This window comes from Nerophis ophidion, linkage group LG14, assembly GCF_033978795.1.
Source record: "Nerophis ophidion isolate RoL-2023_Sa linkage group LG14, RoL_Noph_v1.0, whole genome shotgun sequence".
Classification (NCBI taxonomy): Eukaryota; Metazoa; Chordata; class Actinopteri; order Syngnathiformes; family Syngnathidae; genus Nerophis; species Nerophis ophidion.
The window spans coordinates 35,770,237-35,790,429 of record NC_084624.1 but is presented as its reverse complement, the minus strand read 5'-3'; the positions used below and the strand labels follow the sequence as shown (position 1 = coordinate 35,790,429).

The window sequence follows — 20,193 nt, the reverse complement described above, 5'->3', positions numbered from 1 at the left end:
ATGGATGGATTTATGTTAGGCCAGCACAGAAGGCCTTGCAGGCACTGTAGGTCCACCACTGCAAAATAGAAGAAAATGAAGTGACAACATTTCACTCATCATTTGACTTGCATAGAGTATAATTTAAGGAAAAACACAACATTTGCCTTTATAAAAGAGTGTAATATAAAGCTGGCCAAATATTCATGACCACATCACAGGAGTCCTGCCTACCAGTTGATGACCTGTCTCAGTACTACAACTAACCACCTCAAGCAACAACCCTTTATGGGCAAACATCTCTAGGAACAAGTGATTAAGTATTTCCTGCCCCTTGTGTAGGACGAGCTTACCGCCGCTGTGACAGCAACGGAACGTGGGAGATCTCCACGGCCAACAACAAGACTTGGGCCAATTACAGCGAATGTGCTAAATTCCTGTCCCATTACAACCAGAGCCACGAGAAGGTAAGCGCCGTCTCTTATTGTCTCGCTTGCTGACACTCTTTACGGTAGCGCTGCACTCAGCCATTAATAGGACTCTTTGAATATTGCGGCCAGGAGTCACTTTTAATTAGTGTTTAAAGCCATGACAAAGCTATTGGCAACACAAGCTCTTTGTGTTAAGCTGCAATTAGGGAAATGTCTTGTATATTTGCAATCAGAGACACAAATTGTCTTTTCCAGGACCCAAACGGAGACAGGGTTTCCGCAGGGCATTAAAAAGCATTACACAGTCGTGGTCAAAGGTTTACATACACTTGTAAAGAACATAATGTCATGGCTGTCGTGAGTTTCCAATAATATCTACAACTCTTATTTTTTTGTGATAGAGTGATTGGACCACATACAACAAACGTGTTTGTTTTTGTTTCATCTGACATCACAGACAAAAATAAGACCTTCTGGAGGAAAGCTCTGTGGTCAGATGAAACAAAAATTGAGATTTTTGGCCACAATACCCAGCAATATGTTTGAAGGAGAAAAGGTGAGGCCTTTAATCCCAGGAACACCATTCCTACTGTCAAGCATGATGGTGGTAGTATAATGTTATGGGCCTGTTTTGCTGCCAATGGAACCCGTGCTTTACAGGGAGTAAGTGGGACAATGAAAAAAGAGGATTACCTCCAAATTCTTCAGGCAAACTTAAAATCATCAGCCTGGAGGTTGGGTCTTGGGCACAGTTGGGTGTTCCAACAGGACAATGACCCCAAACACATGTCAAAAGTGGTAAAGGAATGGCTAAATCAGTCTAGAATTAAGGTTTTAGTATGGCCTTCCCAAAGTCCTGACTTAAACGTGTGGACAATGATGAAGAAACAAGTCCATGTCAGAAAACCAAAACATTTAGCTTAACTGCACCAATTTTGTCAAGAGATTTGGTCAAAAATTCAAGCAGAAGCCTGTGGATGGCTACCAAAAGTGCATTATTGCAGTGAAACCTGCCAAGGGACATGTAAGCAAATATTAACATCGCTGTATGTATACTTTTGACCCAGCAGATTTGGTCACATTTTCAGTAGACCCATAATAAATTCATAAAAGAACCAAACTTCATCAATGTTTTTTTTGTGACCAACAAGTATGTGCTCCAATCGCTCTATCACAAAAAATAAGAGTTTTAGAAATTTCTTGAAACTCAAGACAGCCATGACATTATGTTCTTTACAAGTGTATGTAAACTTTTGACTACGACAGTAAGTCATTAAATGGATTTTACGAAAATTAAGGCCTTAAATGGCATCAAAAAGCATTAAACACAATATCCACTGGCGGTGAAAACGTTATACAGTTGTAGCACTGGGCTGATAGTAGTAAGTCAATCAACCGAACGGTGAAATGAAAATGAAGTCAATAACATTGATACATTGCTACGTCTCTCTGTGTGTTTCTTTACTTCGGCTGCGGCTTTCAAACTGAAATATCTGCCCCAACGCGGCAAAATGAAACTGCTCTGGGGGTACAAACTCCTGCCGTTCTCTGGTCACTGTTGGTGTGCAGTCGTGAATCATCATGTCATGTTGATAAGGAAGCTGAGCTTTTTTCATACACGACGCCTTTATTTCAGTCTGCACTTCAACACAGGAGCTAACTTGGCTAACATTACCAGTTACCATTACTACCTCCTACCAAACAATTCTCACAAGACCACAACACTTATTTTGATCAGATCAGACATACTTTATTAATCCCAGAGGGGAAATTAAAATGTTCTGACATCCTTACATTAAATCAGTAAGAGTTCCTTCCGCTGCCCAACATTTTATACACATTTTGCTATCTACTGTACCCATTTTAAACAACCGTGAGGGTGTAAAATACATTAAATTCAAGATTTTAAATTGACTCAGCTTATTTGTACTAATGCAGTTAAAGGATACACGTGTATTTTTCTAAAATGTATAGATCAGTCATCTATTTCCAAACACATGCCTCGTTTGCATTAGTATGACGCTGCTCACTGCTCCCTTCACTTCCCAGAGGGAGGAACAAGGGGATGGGTCAAATGCAGAGAGTAATTTCACCACACCTAGTGTGTGTGTGACTATCAGTGGTACTTTAACTTTAACTTAATGTGTTATTCAATGAAGTCTTTTAACAAAAGTTTGAATTGTATCCTGATTAAAAAAGTTCCCTCTAGTTTGTGGCTATCATATTTTCAGAGGTTGTGCATTTCTACAGTATGTTTTAAAGAAATAACATTAAAAAATGACTTCTGGGTATATTATATTTAGGAGTCTAACGGTACACAAAAATTTCTGTTCAGTAGTACCTCTGTTTAGAGATCACGTTTCGGTTCATTTTCGGTACAGTAAGAAAAAAACAAAATATAACTTTTTTTGTTATTAATTTACCAAATTTGTAAACAATGGCTTTATCCTTTTAACATTGGGAACACTATAATAATTATGCCCACGTTAGTCAACATTAAACTGCCTCAGATTAAATAAAATGACAAAACTTTTCTTCTACATATAAAAAGTGCAAAATTAAACAGTTTCAAGTCAACTCATCATGCTTAATTTATCACAGCACTTGGGAAGCCTTTGGTTTATTTTTATTATGTAAATGATATATTTTATCAACATATGATAGCAGGGACCCTGCCATTCAAAGCTTTTCTGTCCGTAAAACACACATACACACGCTGCAAAATGAGCTAACATTATGCTAAAAGCTAATTAGCCTTCACCTCAAGCCAGAACTGTGAGCGAGCTGAGCTGCAGTTTAAGTTTCTAGAAGGTCACCGAGTTCATAGGGATGTTACTAGTAGTTAACTGCGAAGTGTTTATTATAATTTGGGGAGAGTCCGCTGCCTTATGCTCACCTGCTAAACACCTATCTGTACCCCACCGCAGAAGCACTGACTCCATGCGCTCTGAATACGCACTGCTGATTGGTTGTTACCACTTTATATGTAACCAATCAGATGGTTATGTGGGTGGGACAATACTGGGTGCTGAGGGAGAGGCAGAAAAAGCAAAACAGCTTGTTTAGACTTTAGCTTAGAAACTCGTTCGGTACACCCCGTACTGAACCGAAACCCCCGTACCGAAACAGTTCAATACAAATACCAGGGTTTCCCACACATTAATTGATTTGTGGCGACCCGCCACAAAATAATTACGGCCGCCACAAATTGGGGAAAAAAAAAAAAATTTGGAAAAAAAAAAATATATATATATATATATATATATATAATTTTTTGTATTTATTTATTTTTTTTCCCGGCTTTTGACTCGCTCGACCGCTCATAAAAGCAATGGGACTCTGTCTGTGAATGGAGCTTATAGTTACATATTATATAAATATGTATATAAATATGTACATAAAGTGTTGTAATTATAAATACACCGCCAAAACCCCCTTTCCCCCCACCCCACGCCGCCCGACCACACCACCACAAATAGATGCCTGACCTGTGGGAAACACTGAATACACATACTGTTAGACCCCCAATTATTATTTTGTGGGGGCCATAGATGCAAATTAGGACAGTTGGGATTTTGCTAATGTTTACTTACGTCAGAGAATGCATAAACAAAGAAAAACATGTTGCCTTACATAAAGATTGTGAAAATATTCCAACAAAAAGGTCTTAATGTGCAGTATCTTCTACATTCTGCAAACGTGCTGATGCTGTGGCAAAAGCGAGAAAATGAATACATGTCGGGGAAATTGCAAATTTCAGCAGAAGTGTCTGGATGGCTGATTTTTTAAGGTAAACCCAGAGAGGAGTTCCGCAGCTTGTGCAAAAAGACTCACTAAGTTGCTCAATGTGCATCAATGCGGTAAAATCACACATGCTACTAGCTATCACAAGTCGGCCATTAAAGGTAGGCCGCAGTTAACGATGTCAAATTTCTTTTGGCATGACCAACAAAGCAATTTCTGATGTCACCTCCACAACTGTCAGCTGTTGCAAAAAAAAAAATCAAAATAATTGGGCTGTCAAGTGATTACTTTTTTAAATCAAATATTCGCACTCTAAACTTGGGATTAATTATTAAAATCACGGGATAATTTTTGCTTGCATTAATTTGCTGAAGAAATCCCCCCAATATTTGGGTACAAATGCAATTTGGTAGTCAGAATGTCATACAAGAACATCGTTCAAATGTTTTACTGAACTGCAAGTCATTGATTTGCTCAAAACTTGGTGAAAATTAGTATAGTAAAAATTATGTGTGCATTTTGAGAGTCTTTGCAGCTCCTGCAAAGAAGGTCCAGTTACGAATCGATAATGTAGTTAACACACTCAAACAACTTAACATAGTGCAACATTTGTTGAAACAAACAAGTTTGTTTACCTTTTTCAGATGACTGATCTCTTTTTTTGGCATGAAGTGACCCCGGCTTGTTGTGATTACTTACAGAAGTCCAATGTTCTCCAGGAAGCAAAATAAATTCACACCCAGTCTGTAGTTGCAAGTTGATGCTCTTTGTTTGTGTAGCACAGTCGGTTCATCCTTGCTGTAATTGTGCCTCTCCAAGGTGTTGTTGACTGACCCGTCACTACTAGCTGAGGACGGCGACTGCTGCCTGCTTTCACCTCAGAGTCTCCAAGACTCAAAATAGTAATTCGATTTGTCGCTCGTTGCCAACGCTGTTGGCGCCATGCTCAAGTACGTGTTTCGCTTTAAGATTGTATTTTAAACTTGATATGCGCCGATCATACGAACGTTTTCAGCTGCAATACCAACGAGTTGCACTAGTTTTATCTAAAGTTCTGCTTTGAAGTGAATAAACATCATTCATATTTGATAACGCAATACTGTATTTTAACCCGTTAATCCATTAAAGTTGACAGTCCTAAAATAAATACAAAAACACTCTCAGATGAAACAGCCTTGTGAGTCAATTCTAATTCACTAGATAGTAACAGTTAATGTAAACATTTCAACTATTCAATATGTGCACGTGCCTCACAATACAAAAAACATGAGTAGTCCTGAATTCAATCCCGGGCTTGGGATCGTTCTGTGTGGAGTTTGCATGCTCTCCCCGTGACTGCGTGGGTTCCCTGCGGGTACTCCGGCTTCCTCCCCACCTCCAAAAACATGCACCGGCGGATACATTGATTGGCAACACTAAAATGGTCCCTAGTGTGTGAATGTGAGTGTGAATGTTGTCTGTCTGTGTTGACCCTGTAATGAAGTGGCGACTTGTCCTGGGTGTACACAGTCTTCACCCGAATGCAGCTGAAAAAGGCTCCAGCACCCCCTGCTACCCCAAAAAGGGACAAGCATTAGAAAATGGATGAATGGAATATTATCATTGTCAAATACTTACAATTGTGTGTATGCAGACAGTTGTAAGCTTTTGACTATGTATTATTTGCAGTAGGAAATGGCATTAAAACATTTGGTAACACTTTGGTATGGGGAACATATGAATCATTAATTAGTTGCTTATTAACATAGGGTTAGGGTAAGGGAAGACTCTTAGTTAATGGCTTACTGGTTGTATAATAAGGCCATGCAGAATAAGACATTAATACGTACTTAAAAAGTACTTATTCATGACTAATTATCAGCCAATATGTTACTAATTTGCATGTTAATAAGCAACTAGTTAATGATTCATATGATCCCCATACTAAAGTGTTACTAAACATTTTTAAGTGGCACTAAAACAACAAAAAATAATTTAATTAAATGTGTTGATACCTGTAGAAACCCTGATGGAATTATAGTAATTTTCACACTATTTATATACCATTTTGTTTTCTATAATTAAAAAAAAAATCCATCCTTTTTTTCACCATTCGGTATTATGCACGATTCCTCTGCAGCCTTGCTAGGAAAGGTTTTCTTCCAGCATGATTTCAGCTGTATGGATGATTGGTCATAAAGACTCACAGTTGGTGCTCCACTTCACTGCGTTCGTCGCTCATGCTGATCAAACTCAAGTTGGACCTCCAGGTTATCGAAATTCCCTTTAAAAAAAAAAAAAATTGCTGCAGTATAACCCTGCAGGTCATCTCAGATTGGCATGTAGTGTAGGGCCCATGTGATATTCCAAATTCATCTTGGTGTGCTTTAAATGGAACTATTATGGCGATTTTCAGTCAAGTGATCCGCGCGCACTTGGAGATAGAAGCAGCAACAAGTACTGAGATGTACGGAAATATTGTAAACAAACATTTTGTCAAAAGTGTTAGTTTTAGCTGGAAGTAAACATCTTGATAGAACGGATGATTTCAGTCTACAGTGTTAAAGAGTGGTGCCCCGTGAATTGTTTCTGTCCATCCAAATTTTATTTTGACACAAGTTGTACATTCAATCAATCAAACATTATTTATGTACACTTTTCATGCACAGGCTAATTGACAGGCCATGGACGGATAATAACAATATGACTCCTTTAATGCGCCCTATAATCCAGTGCGCCTTGTACAGTATAAGAAAAAAGATCGAAAATAGACCATTCATTGGTGGTCCGCCAGTGCGCCCTATGGTCCGGAAAATACGGTATATAATATGACCATTTTAAGTTTACATTATGGGCAGCACGGTGGTACAGCGGTTAGTACAAAGGTGGGTTCAATCCCGGGCTCGGGATCTTTCTGTGTGGAGTTTGCATGTTTTCCCCGTGACTGCGTGGGTTCGCTCCGAGTACTCCGGCTTGCTCTCACCACCAAAGACATGCACCTGGGGATAGGTTGATTGGAACCACTAAATTGGCCTTAGTGTGTGAATGTGAGTGTGAATGTTGTCTGTCTGTCTGTGTTGGCCCGAATGCAGCTGAGATTGGCTCCAGCACCCCCTGCGACCCTGAAAGGGACAAGCGGTAGAAAATGGATGGAAGTTTACATTATGCTTTTGCGTAAAAGAAAACACACCCACATGGATGCATCAGTTATTATTTGGTGTTTATCCAACAATCTTCCATACCGCTTAGGTATGGAAGGAAGGTCATGGGTAAACTGGAGCTCATCCCAGCTCACTTTGAGCGAAAGGCGGGGTACAACCTATACGGCAGCCAATTTCAGAGCGCATATAGAACAAATATAATTCACACTTACAATTATAGCTATTGACAATTTAGAGTCTTCAATTAAACTAGCATACATATTTTTGGAATGTGGGAGGAAGCTGGAGTGTCTGGGGAAAACCCACACATGCATCTCCCAGATCTCCTGATTGTGTAGCCAACATGCTAATACAAACTATTGTATTCCAGGCTGTATTAGAGCCTATCATTAACTTAGCAATGAAGATGTTTTAAGAGATACTACACTTTTTTTGGGTAATGTTATCTATAATTCACAATCCTTTAGAGCGACATTAACATACGTGTTTAATGCATTCTGACATGTAAATAAGAGTCTACTTCCAATGGAATCAATGGCAGCCAGGTTGTCATTGCCTCTGTTAAGACTATAAAACCATATAAATCTAAAAAGCCCCAACATTAATCTATATTTTGTGACCTATGTATTGGTTAATACATAGTCTACCCCAGGGCAGCTGTGGCTACAGATGTAGCTTACCACCACCAGGTGTGAATGAATGATGGGTTCCCACTTCTCTGTGAGCGCTTTGAGTATATAACAATAGAAAAGCGCGATATAAATCTAATCCATTATTATTTTTATTATTATATTGTTATTATACTGTAAGTGCTAACTTTAGGGACTTACATTTAGTGGCGCATTGATCAGAGAGAGGTTAGGTCTAGAGGCAGATTCGATTAAAAATCAATTATTGAAGCATCTATAATTGATGTTTACTGATGCATTTTAACATTTTTGTTTCACTAAACAAGCGCTTACCACTTGCAATTTTAGTTATTTATTGCAGTGCATTTGAAATAAGAATCAGTTAATGTTGCGATCCGCTGCTTGGATCGTTCTATGTTGTAGTTTTGATTCTTTTCTGTATCACAGTTTGGTAGTTTGACTCCTTAGTTCCTGTTTTTAGACTGTTTCCATAGCTATGTATTATTTTCACCTGCTGTGGTTTCAAGATGCACACCTGTTCTGTTAATCACCATCCTATATAAGCCATCTTTTTCTGTTCAGTCTTTCTGGGATCCTAGTTTGCTTTCATGCAACAGTGACTCGTATTGTATTTTCTCGTTAGCTTTCACGCTACGCATTTATATTCTCGCTAGCTTTCATGCTACGCCTTTGTTTTTATTCCAGCTCTCACGCTAATGATTTGTTTTCCCTGTTGTGTGCCTTCGTGCCAAGTTGTTAGTATTTCTGTTCGTTTTCCTAGCTCCCACGCTAGCTCCCTTTGTTTGCCTTTTCTGCTTAGCTCCAGTATTTTTGTTCTTAGCCTGTTTTTGTTACTTAAATAAATTCATTATATCTGCCTTTGCTGTGTTCATGTCGACGCATCCTCGGAGGAACAAATCCGGCAACAATATGCCACACAGTCGTAATAATTCCCATTGCATTTTTCTCTCGGTGAGGTGGCTCGTTGCAGTCAGCCAAATTTTAGAACTGTCCCATTACGTTATTTTCAATACAAAAATTGATTATCGATTATTGACATTTCCAAATTGTCTATGTCCGAAATGTGATGCGTCCAAAAATCAATTATTTCCCCCACCTCCAGTTACTTCCTTATGCTGCTTTATTGACATTAGCAGTTGATAAGGTTTGGACCCAAAGTTGGCTATCAAAGTTTGTACGCATCTTTTTTTTTTTTTAACCCTTTGCGAGGATTTTAACTCATAATTAATTTTAACGAGAATATATCAACATTCTAACAGTCAGCATCCTAGTGACAGCAGACATTGTACAGTAAGTAATGTTGTATTTTTTTTTTGATGGTTGTTATGAAATTTGCAGTGAGCAGTAATCAGTGATGTCGTCGAAGGAAAAAGTCAACATTGTGATGTGTCAAGAAAATTCATGTGCCCCCGTATGCCTAACATGATCAAAATATGTAAATATTACATGTTGTCATAAATGCGACTGTTTCTATAATACATGTATACTTACTGCATGTTTATAAAACGGTGATAGTGTTTGGATATTTTTATCTCAATGACACCTTTGTAAGCAGATGTGTATTTACATGTATTTTACTAGTCAGAATGCATAAAAAAAAAAAACATATTTGTGCTTGTCTTAGATAAAGATTGTGAATAATAGTCAAGATTTTTTGTTAAAAAGTGCAGTTCCCCTTTAAAATGCTACAATCCCAAGACAGCTGGCCAGCATGAGTACAAAGCTTTTTACTCTGCTTTTGAATGAAAAGTAGTCAACAAAGGCTTTCGCCTGACAAGTTAGGTCATTTGGGATATTTTTTGGCTTTTTGAAATAAGAAAAGTGTTTTGTTTTTTTCATACACTTTTTTAAATTGTGCGGCTGCGGAGTCAGGCAGACAGTTCACCCATGAAGGGTGCTGGCGCGGCTCCATGGAGGTCAATGGAAAAATTGGAAGGAGCAGTGGAGTGTGGAAAGATGCATGGGGTCCCCATAAATGGGTCTCCGCAATGACAGCATTTGAGTCACATTTTGTCAATTTCCACTACTTTCTGCCTATGACAGTAGATTCCGTTTCTCGTGTCCAATTTTTTGATTCAAGCTGCGATTCTCTTCACGGATATTCACAGGGTCGTAAAAGAGCATTTATTAAACATTTTTTAAATGCTACAATGTATAGGTACTAATTTAGGAGGGGACAGACAAACATTTCTACTCCTGAACCGCCGCATAAAAAAGTTAACAATTAGTCCAAATTGGCACCCCTTCTGTGTTGCCAGGGCCATTATTTCTCTGACAAATACGTCTCATCGTTATTGAGGGTGCCGAATTTTGCTTGATTGATATGAATTATAAAAGCAATGCAGTGGACGCATATGAAGCTGTTTAAAGTAGTTGAGTTTGTGACGATCTGTCACATCACTTCTGCTGGTGGTTCCTGGTTTGGTGTTAGTTTCCTGTTTGTTCCCCTTCCTGATTTTCTCCCTGAGATGTTTCCCCTCGCCTGCTGCTGATTGGCAGCCTGGCCACACCTGGAATTAATCAGCAGGCTGCTATTTATGCCTGCTCCTCAGCGCTCGAGGATTGATTATTGTTTGAGAACCTCTAAATGCATGACTGCTTCCTCCTTGTTTAATTATATTAAAATACTCTTGCTTGGTCTTCACTCTCAACGATTCTGCATCTTGTGGTCACAAATAACACAGCCATGCGAGGTTCGCGACAGAGTTACTGTTAACATACTTTGTTGAAATGCTTCTCTTAAGCACCTCAGGCAGAGTTATATGGCGTCACATTAGTGCCAAAAATCCAAGCGCATAAAAACTGTTATCGTGTGGTGATTCTCCACTTCGTGTGCGCGCGCGATTCACCTTTTGGCGCGCGCGTGATGCCTATATGTGCGCGCTACGTCTCGGTCTGGCATCTCTCCTCGCGCTGTCATGTTTGTTTTGGCACTTTGGGGGCAGGAATGGTTAGACAGCCCCTTCTTTCTGATTGGCTCTGAGCTCTGTCAGTCAATGGCAACATGGCAGCCATCTTACCTCAGGCAGCTGGCCGTGCCCAGTACATAGTTGTCAAGGAACATGTACTATTTAAATAACCATAACTTGCTCAATTTTCAACTCATTTCCAAACGGTTTGATTTGTTATAAATGTCAGGTTTTCATGGGGCTATCATGGCTGAACAAGTAAGTCTTACACTATTATCTCTCAGATTTAATTTGCCTAATGTATGGAGCTAGGTTTTTTTTAAATACATATTTTTAACTCTGCCATCTGTACCGGTCTGGGCTGATAACTAATTTTCCATAGTTTGAGTTGTTTGCAGAAGCGTAAATACTTTTTATAGTAATATTAAAACCATATTCATTAATTGTAGTGATAAACCGTCATTCATTATTCTACTAAAATAGTAATTGCAATCATAACATCAATAATTAGGCCCATATGCTAATAATGTGTTCCTGATATGAAGTACGCATAGATAATTGGGTCCGGGTAGACTCTGGTGTAAACTTAAAGTAGATAGAGGAAGGAAAATTAATAGTCCCCCATTGTGGCATACATTCAATATTTACATATACAAATATTAAATAAATAAAAATATTTTTTAAAACAGACAAGAGAGGAAAGAAAACATATTTGAAAATATAATTTCCATCATTGACTGACATCTGTGGACTGGTTGTATGTGTATGAAAAGAGAGATATTGATCTTGACACTTCATTAACTATGTGATGTTCTCTCAACAGATGAGACATTACCTTCTTCAAAGACTTCTAGAATTTGTTTGTGTCAAGATCAATATCTCTCTTTTCATACACATACAACCAGTCCACAGATTTCAGTCAATGATGGAAATTATATTTTCAAATATGTTTTCTTTCCTCACTTGTCTGTTTTTAAAAAATATGTTTTATTCATTTAATATTTGTATATGTAAATATTGAATGTATGCCACAATGTTGGACTATTAATTTTCTTTCCTCTATCTACTTTAAGTTTACACCAGAGTCTACCTGAACCCACTTATCTATGCGTTCTTCATATCAGGAACACATGATTAGCATATGGGCCTAATTATTGATGTTCTGATTGCAATTACTATTTTAGTAGAATAATGAATGACAGGTTATCACTACAATTAATGAATATGGTTTTAATATTACTATAAAAAGTATTTAGGTTTCTGCAAACAACTCAAACTATGGAGAATTAGACATCAGCCCAGATCAGTATAGATGGCAGAGTTAAAAATATGTATTTAAAAAAACAACAAAAAAAACTAGCTCCATACATTAGGCGAATTAAATCTGAGAGATAATAGTGTAAGACTTACTTGTTCAGCCATGATAGCACCATGAAAATCTGATTTCCTTTCTTTTTAATCCCAGGGAACTGCCATGGACCTTTCATCATAGATATGAATAAACATTCCATGTTTCTCCATCTTACCTCGAACAGCTGGTTCCAATCATTTTATTGATGTCAATGGTACATGTACTATTTAAATATACACATACATTCAATACTCTGACATTTATAACAAATCGAAAGGAGGAAAGAAAATTAATAGTCCCACTTTGTGGCATACATTCAATATTTCCATATACAAATATTAAATAAATAAAAATATTTTTTAAAACAGACAAGTGAGGAAAGAAAACATATTTAAAAATATAATTTCCATCATTGACTGACATCTGTGGACTGGTTGTATGTGTATGAAAATAGAGCTATCTTAAAACTTCATTAACTATGTGATGTCCTCTCAACAGATGAGACATTACCTTCTTCAAAGACTTTTAGATAAAATTCAATTGGCATTTTCCACAACACCACTAAATTTGGACTTTTTAGAATTTGTTTGTCGACAAGAGCTGTATTATTTTGATACATATTGACGATGACCCGCCCTGCTATACTTCTGATTGGCCCTGAGCGATTTTCGCCTGACCAATCAGAAAGGAGGGGCCGTGTAAGAATAACCGCCCACAAAGTGCCAAAACGAAGACGGCGCGCGCGCACATAGGCACCCCGCGCATGCAAAAAGGCGCCGCGCGCGCGCAAAAGGGTGTCACACGCGCGCACTATGTGGAGAATCAGCGCGCAATAACAGTTTTTATGCGCTTGGATTTTTGGCACTAATGTGACCCCATAGTTACTCTGGTTAATTAGTTACTTGGGAATACACGGTTTTCTCACTGTAGTGTTTTGCCTAGATTACTCCTGTCTAGAAGATACTATTAAACGCAGTGTCGGGCCGTGTGTTTCCCACCTAGGCCTTCAGTGATCTCCGACTTCAATGATTACCTCTCATAATTGATGTCACCACATGACCATTGCTGGATAAATACTATACAGGAACACATTTAGGCCCTACTGCGCATTGAACAACATCAACAGTGTACAAAACGGGTTATTTTCTGGCGTTTTTAAAAATAAAAACGCATCAGCAAATTAAAACATATCTTATGAGGAACTGTTACAATTAAAATAGCAAAAAACATATAAAAAGTGAAAACATTTAATATTTTTAACTCACAATTTATAGCACCTATTCAACGCCGTATAAGCCAGTGGTACCCCTCGTCGTCGGCTTATTCGAGTGGAAATGACGAGCATTTCCCCATTTCATCGCCAGAACAGCTGAGGTAGCTTCCGGGGTTGGCCGACATCGTCTCACAAGATGAAGTTTCTCTTTAAATATTCTTCTTGAAAATGGCATTGCAAATTCAGTGTGTCCATATACATATATTATATATATAATATATATATATAATATATACATATATATTAGAGATGCGCGGATAGGCAATTATATGATCCGAAACCGCATCACAAAAGTCGTCATCCACCCGTCATCCACCCGAACCAACATTTCATCAAAGCCACACCCGCCCGTTGTTATATATCTAATATAGACGATGCAAGGCATTAAATGGGTTAGAAAGTGTAACTCCCTCCAAATAGCACAGACACAATGGCTTTCTTGAACTGATTTATTTGAAGGCTTACTTTCCCTTCAAATTCACCGTGAAAACTGTAATAAATTAAGCACGTTACAAACGTAAAAATAACATGCACAGCATTTGGATCAAACATTTTACCAAGTAAAATACCAACAAATGACAAATACCTCGAATTGTTGGCATACCCGGAAGTAGCTTCCTTACGTCCATCGACAAAGTATGCTCACATACTGTTTCAAAGAGTGCTGCTCGTTTTTCGTATGTGGGTAACAACATTTAACTATTTATAAATGGTTGATTTCTATAGGCTAGTAAGGTAAAGTGTTGTACCTGACAAGTTTGGGCTACCTTGCTTCTGCAGTCTTCATCAGAGGTGTCACGTGATGTTAGCGTGACGTTGTCTGTGACGTGATATATGGATTGTACCATCAAGAGTTGTCAGGTACAACACTTTACCTACTAGCCTATATAAATCAACCATTTATAAATACACATCAGTAGGCTAAATGAACCTCTTCAACATAACATTTAACTATGTATAATGTAGCGGCTGGCTACGAGGTGTTAGCCAATGACTTTGGCTGGGGGGCGGGACCTCTGGAGAGATAGGGAAGTGACGTTGACTACAAGAAGTGAGAGTTTGAGTTGTCCCGGGAAAAGCGTTAGAGACATGAGAGCTGTTGTGTGTTTGTGTTACATCTTGTGCAATAAAGACAAGACAAACGAAGAAGTTTTATGAGCCTACATTACTGGGATTATTACAATATATATTTTCGAATTGGTTCAACCGCCACCCGCCCGAAAATCTATTTTTCGTCATGTCACCCGCCCGACCCGCGGACAAAACGCGCATCTCTAATATAATATAATATAATATAATATAATATATATATATATATATGTATATAAATAATCTGATTGGCTATAGCCATACTTGCCAACCCTCCGGGAAAAAATTTGGAGACTCCCCAAATTCAGCGCCTCTCCCGAAAACCTCCCGGAAGAAATTTTCTCCCGAAAATCTCCCGAAATTCGGCCGGAGCTGGAGGCCACGCTCCCTCCAGCTCCATGCGGACCTGAGTGGGGACAGCATGTTTTCACATCCGCTTTTCCACTATATAAACAGCTTGCCTGCCCAATCACGTTACAACAGCTACGGATTTGAATAAAAAACTGCACACACAAGGAGACGAAGCAGCCATGGCGACGCCGTCGACGAGCAAAATGAAGAGATACGCGTGCAAGTTCCAAAACAAATGGAAACAAGAATTTCAATTTATTCAGGAAAGTTTGAAGGGGAAGGGGTATGTTGCCTGTAAATTTTGTAAAACAGACTTCTCCATTGAACACGGTGGCCGGACGGACATACTCAGTCATGAACGGTCAGCGAAGCACAAAGCATCCGCAGCGCAGCATCGTTCACAACCCATTAGTATGGCCCACCTCGCAAAATGGAGACCCGATGGTGTAACTTATGCTCAGACAAAGATGGCTATGCTGATAGCTGGAAGCAACATCCCATTCTCCTTTGCGGATGGATGTCTACAACAAATCCGTGAAGGATATGTCCCCGGATTCGGAGATCGCTTGCCAGTAAGCAAATGGAAGAACAAAAGGTTACTCAAATAGTGAAAGGTAAGTGTTGTTTTTTAGTAACCAGCAAGCACAGTACAGTTAGTAGAACAACTGTGTTTTTATTACTGTGTATTTGATAGGTGCCGTCTGGAATTCAACTATTTCTTTTATCCCATCCAACCATTTCCTACCACTTATTCCCTTTTGGGGTCCCTGGGGGCGCTGGCGCCTATCTCAGCTACAATCGGGCGAAATATTTATTTTATATATATAGTAAAATAAATATATATAGCTAGAATTCATTGAAAGTCAAGTATTTCATACACACACATATATATATATACATACAGATATATATACACATATATATATATATACATGTATATATATATATATATATATATATATATATACACACACATATATATATATATATACATATATATACACATATATATATTCACACATATATATACACACATATATATATATAAATATATATATACACACATATATATATATATACACACACATTATATATATATATATATATATATATATATGAGAAATATATATGAAATACTCAAGTTGGAGAATTGTAGCTGTAAATATAGTCCTCCCCTCTTAACCACGCCCCCCGCCCTAACCACGCTTTCGTCCCACCCTCGACTATGCCCCCCCACTCCCAAGCAAGTATGGCTATAGCATTGATTGATTGATTGAAACTTTTATTAGTAGATTGCACAGTACAGTACATATTCCATACAATTGACCACTAAATGGTTAAACGTGTTTAAGTCGGGGTCCAGGTTAATCAATTCATGGTACAAATATATACTATCAGCATAATACAGTCATCATACAAATTAATCATCAGAGTATTTACATTGGATTAATTACAATCCGAGGGGTGGGATGTGGAGGGGGTTGGGAAGGCTTAGTTTGGGTTGCTATCAGCATATTTCAGTCATCATACAAGTTTATCATCTGAGAAATGGACATTGAAACAGTGTAAGTCTCACTTTGTAGCATATGTACAGCGAGCAGTGAGCATAGTGAGCTCAGAAAGCATCAGAACAAGTATATACATTTGATTATTTGCGATCCGGGGAGGTCGGATGTGGTGTGGGGAGGGTGTTAGTCTCGGGTTGTAGTTGCCTGGAGGTGTTCTTTTAGTGTGGTTTTGAAGGAGGGTAGAGATGATAGAGATTACACCTGTTGGGAGTGCATTCCATATTGATGTGGCATAGAAGGAGAATGAGTTAAGACCTTTGTTAGATCAGAATCTGGGTTTAACGTGGTTTGTGGAGCTCCCCCCGGTGTTGTGGTTATGGCGGTCAGGAAGTAGTTAACATGTACTTTGGTATTAGGGAGGTGTAGCAACTATCAATCACTCTATGGCTCGTTCATTTAGAGTGCACAGAGGCCTGCATTGTTGATTCTGAAGGCGTCTGGCAGATTTGGTACAAAATGACAACATAAGGTGGCTGAATTATAATTGGATAAAAAATTAAACTAAAAACAACAGCGCTGGAAGGAGCATAATATGACATGAAGAGAATATGAATAATTTTACATATTTAGGGAAAGTGAATAAAAATATATTTTTATCTTTAGTTATGATCATGATTTCTGGTTATGTTAGGCCGGAAGAGAAGGCAAGGCTTTGCTGGCCCTTACGGCACACCATTTAATTTAAAATGGTATAAACTGCTATTTTCTTTGCATTGGAGTCCTGACATTGACATTGACAAGCTTTATTTTGTCCATTCTTAACATGTACAATACACATAAGAACGGAAATTACATTTTCGGCACAGTCCCGCTAAGAGAAGACATACGTTACAGGGGGGACCACCAACGGATCAGCCACTTACGGCGCTCCTTAAAAAGGTGAGAAAAGGGTGACATTGGGAGAGGGGGAAGAGTAAAAAAATATATATCAGTCTAAGGCTGGACCCTCAGGAGGGATCCAAACAGAGTCCAAGGAAAAAAACTCACATAGCATTGCACACATAAACATGGTACATGTAAACACACCAACTTGCAACAGAGGGGGGGGGTTGGTTTGAGGCCCTAGAGGCCGGCTGGGGCTATAGAGCACTACTCAGCCATCCACAACCCCAGAGGAATTAAGCGGTGGTGAAGGCGTTGATTTGTTGGAGGGGTGTGTGCGTGCATGTATGCCCAATTAACTTGGGAGATGTTGAATGTTTTTGTGGACTGGGGCTGATCTCAAGTTCGACACCAGGTGTTGTTGAAAAAAAGGAAGGTCAAAAGCGTCCATCTTTGAGGAGTCCTCGGGGGAGTTCTTCAGAACAGCCTGTTCCTGATTGCATCAAGGCCATTCGAGAGAGTCCAATCATAGATTAAGATGTTGTTTTTCTTCAAAAAGACTAAACAGTGACTTGCCTTCTCTGTGTGTCCATGCTGGATTCTCCAATTCCAATTTAATTATTCCTTCTCAGCAAGCTTTTCCAAGATGAGATCCGTTTTGCGATTCAAATCAGAAATCGCTCCATTCTGTGTTCTCACAGCCCAGGGGTCGGCAACCTTTACCACTCAGAGAGCCATTTCGACCCGTTTCACAAAATGAGGAAGACAATGAGAGCCGCAACTATTCTAGCCAATATCTGCTGGTGGTCACCCAGATGACAAGAATAAGGGCATGCTATGAAGCCATTGCCTGAAACACCTTCTACAACATGTACAAGCTGCTTGCCAGTCCAGCAACATATTGAGAGAGGATTCCGCAGATGCACGCACACGACTGGAAGGCATACTGGGTGACACATAGTACACTGACGGTTGTGATACAAACAACTTTAACACTCCTACTAATATGCGCCACATTGTGAACCCACACAAAAGAAGAATGAAAAACACATTTCGGGAGAAAATCCCCACAATAACACAACATAAACGCAAAACAACAAATACCCAGAATCCTTTGCATCCATGACACTTCCTGACTATGTTATACACCCCGCGAGCACCAACCCCCCCCCCCCCGTCCCCCATGCGTGGTTGAGGTTGGCACCTCAACCACGCAGTAAGATAAGAGTTAAACCAAGACAGGGCTAAGTCCGACATACCAATTTGTGTTTTGATACGCTCTAATAAAATATTATGATCGACGGTATCGAAAGCAGCGCTAAGATCGAGGAGCAGCAACATAGATGACGCATCAGAATCCATCGTTAGCAATACATCATTAATCATTTTTGCGAGGGCTGTCTCCGTAGACTGATTTGCCCTGAAACCGGATTGAAAGGTTCCACATAGATTGTTAGACACTAAATGTTCATTTAGCTGCTCTGTAACAATTTTTTTGAGGATTTTTGAAATAAGGGGAAGGCGAGACACCGGTCGGTAGTTTACCATGAGGTCAGGATTGAGGTTAGGTCTTTTAAGAAGAGGATGAATAACCGCTTTTTTGAATGCTAGGAGAACAGTGCCAGAGGAAAGTGATAAGTTTATAATATTTAGCACTGATGGACCTAATAATACAAAGTGCTCCTTGATAAGTTTCTCAGGAAGTGGGTCAAGTAAACATGTTGTTTGTTTTGTTCCATTTACGCGATGTAACAACTATTCTAATGCTATTTCATCAAAACGAGAGAAACTATTTTGGAGGGCAGTATCCGCCGTATATACGGTCGTATCTGTGTAAAGTACTTTCTATTCTATTAATATAACCCAGTTGTAGCTAGGATGCATTGTCTTTAATCTCCTTTCTAATAAGTTACATTTTCTTATTAAAGAACTTAATAAAGTCATCTGCCGAGTGGGTGGAGCTACTGGAAGGAGTCCCTTGTTGGGTTAGCGCTGCTACCGTACTAAACAAAAATTTAGGATCGTTTTTATTAAGGCGGATGAGATTTGAGTAATATTTAGCTTTAGTTAAAGTAAGCATGCGTTAATAAGTTATTAAACTATCACTCCATGCTTGATAGTAAACCTCAAGTTTAGTCGGGCGCCATTTGCGTTCCAGCTTTGTACATGATAATTTATGAGCTCTAGTTTCTTCCGTAAACCATGGGGGTACGCCTTTTTGGAGCCTTTTTGTAACTTCAGCGGTGCTATACTATCAATGGTTTCGCGCAGGGCGTAGTTAAAGTTGTTAGTGAGGTTATACAATAGAGCCCACAAACTTTGGGAATGGTGCCATTACCGAGGGCAGTAGGCCAGCAAGAGTTGTCGTGGCAGCATTAATGTTGCAACTGCTAAAGCAGTTATTATTATTATTAGCTTGCCGAACATGAGTCTGAACCTTGAATCTTTTTTTATAAGGTAATGATCGGACATTACTTTAGTATACAGGAGTATCATAACTTTGGAAACGGTGATACCCCTGACAAGCACTAGGTCTATCGTAATTCCGTTGCGATGCCTGGGTTCATTTCTTATTTGTGTAAGACCACAGCTATCAATTATAGTCTGGAGCGCCATGGATGGTGTATTCATATGGATATTAAAGTCCCCCATTATAATGATATTATTGGCGTGCGTCATTAGATCAGCAAAAAACTCTGAGAATTCATTGATAAAGTCTGAATAGGGCCCTAGGGGACGGTAGATAACAGCCAGGTATGGAGGCAGCGGTGTGACAGACCGCATAGTAAGCACCTCAAACGATTTATATTTATTATTTAAACCATTCGTGCGACCACCCCCCGCCCCTTTTAAGGGGACGGGCAATATGCGCATTCGTATATTTAG

The 20,193-nt window shown here is 39.0% G+C and overlaps 1 protein-coding gene across 2 annotated transcripts in view; it reads left to right on the top strand.

Moving 5' to 3' along the window:
- The window catches only part of pth1r (parathyroid hormone 1 receptor), a 213,176-nt gene that overhangs the window by 124,576 nt on the left and 68,407 nt on the right, over positions 1-20,193 (top strand). For both annotated transcript variants that reach the window (XR_009809620.1, XM_061920547.1), the window contains exon 4: positions 322-446. Coding sequence is in view for 1 of the 2 variants with exons in the window: in XM_061920547.1 (XP_061776531.1) it covers positions 322-446 (125 nt within the window). In the remaining variant the exon portion in view is untranslated. The remainder of the gene's footprint in view (positions 1-321; positions 447-20,193) is intronic.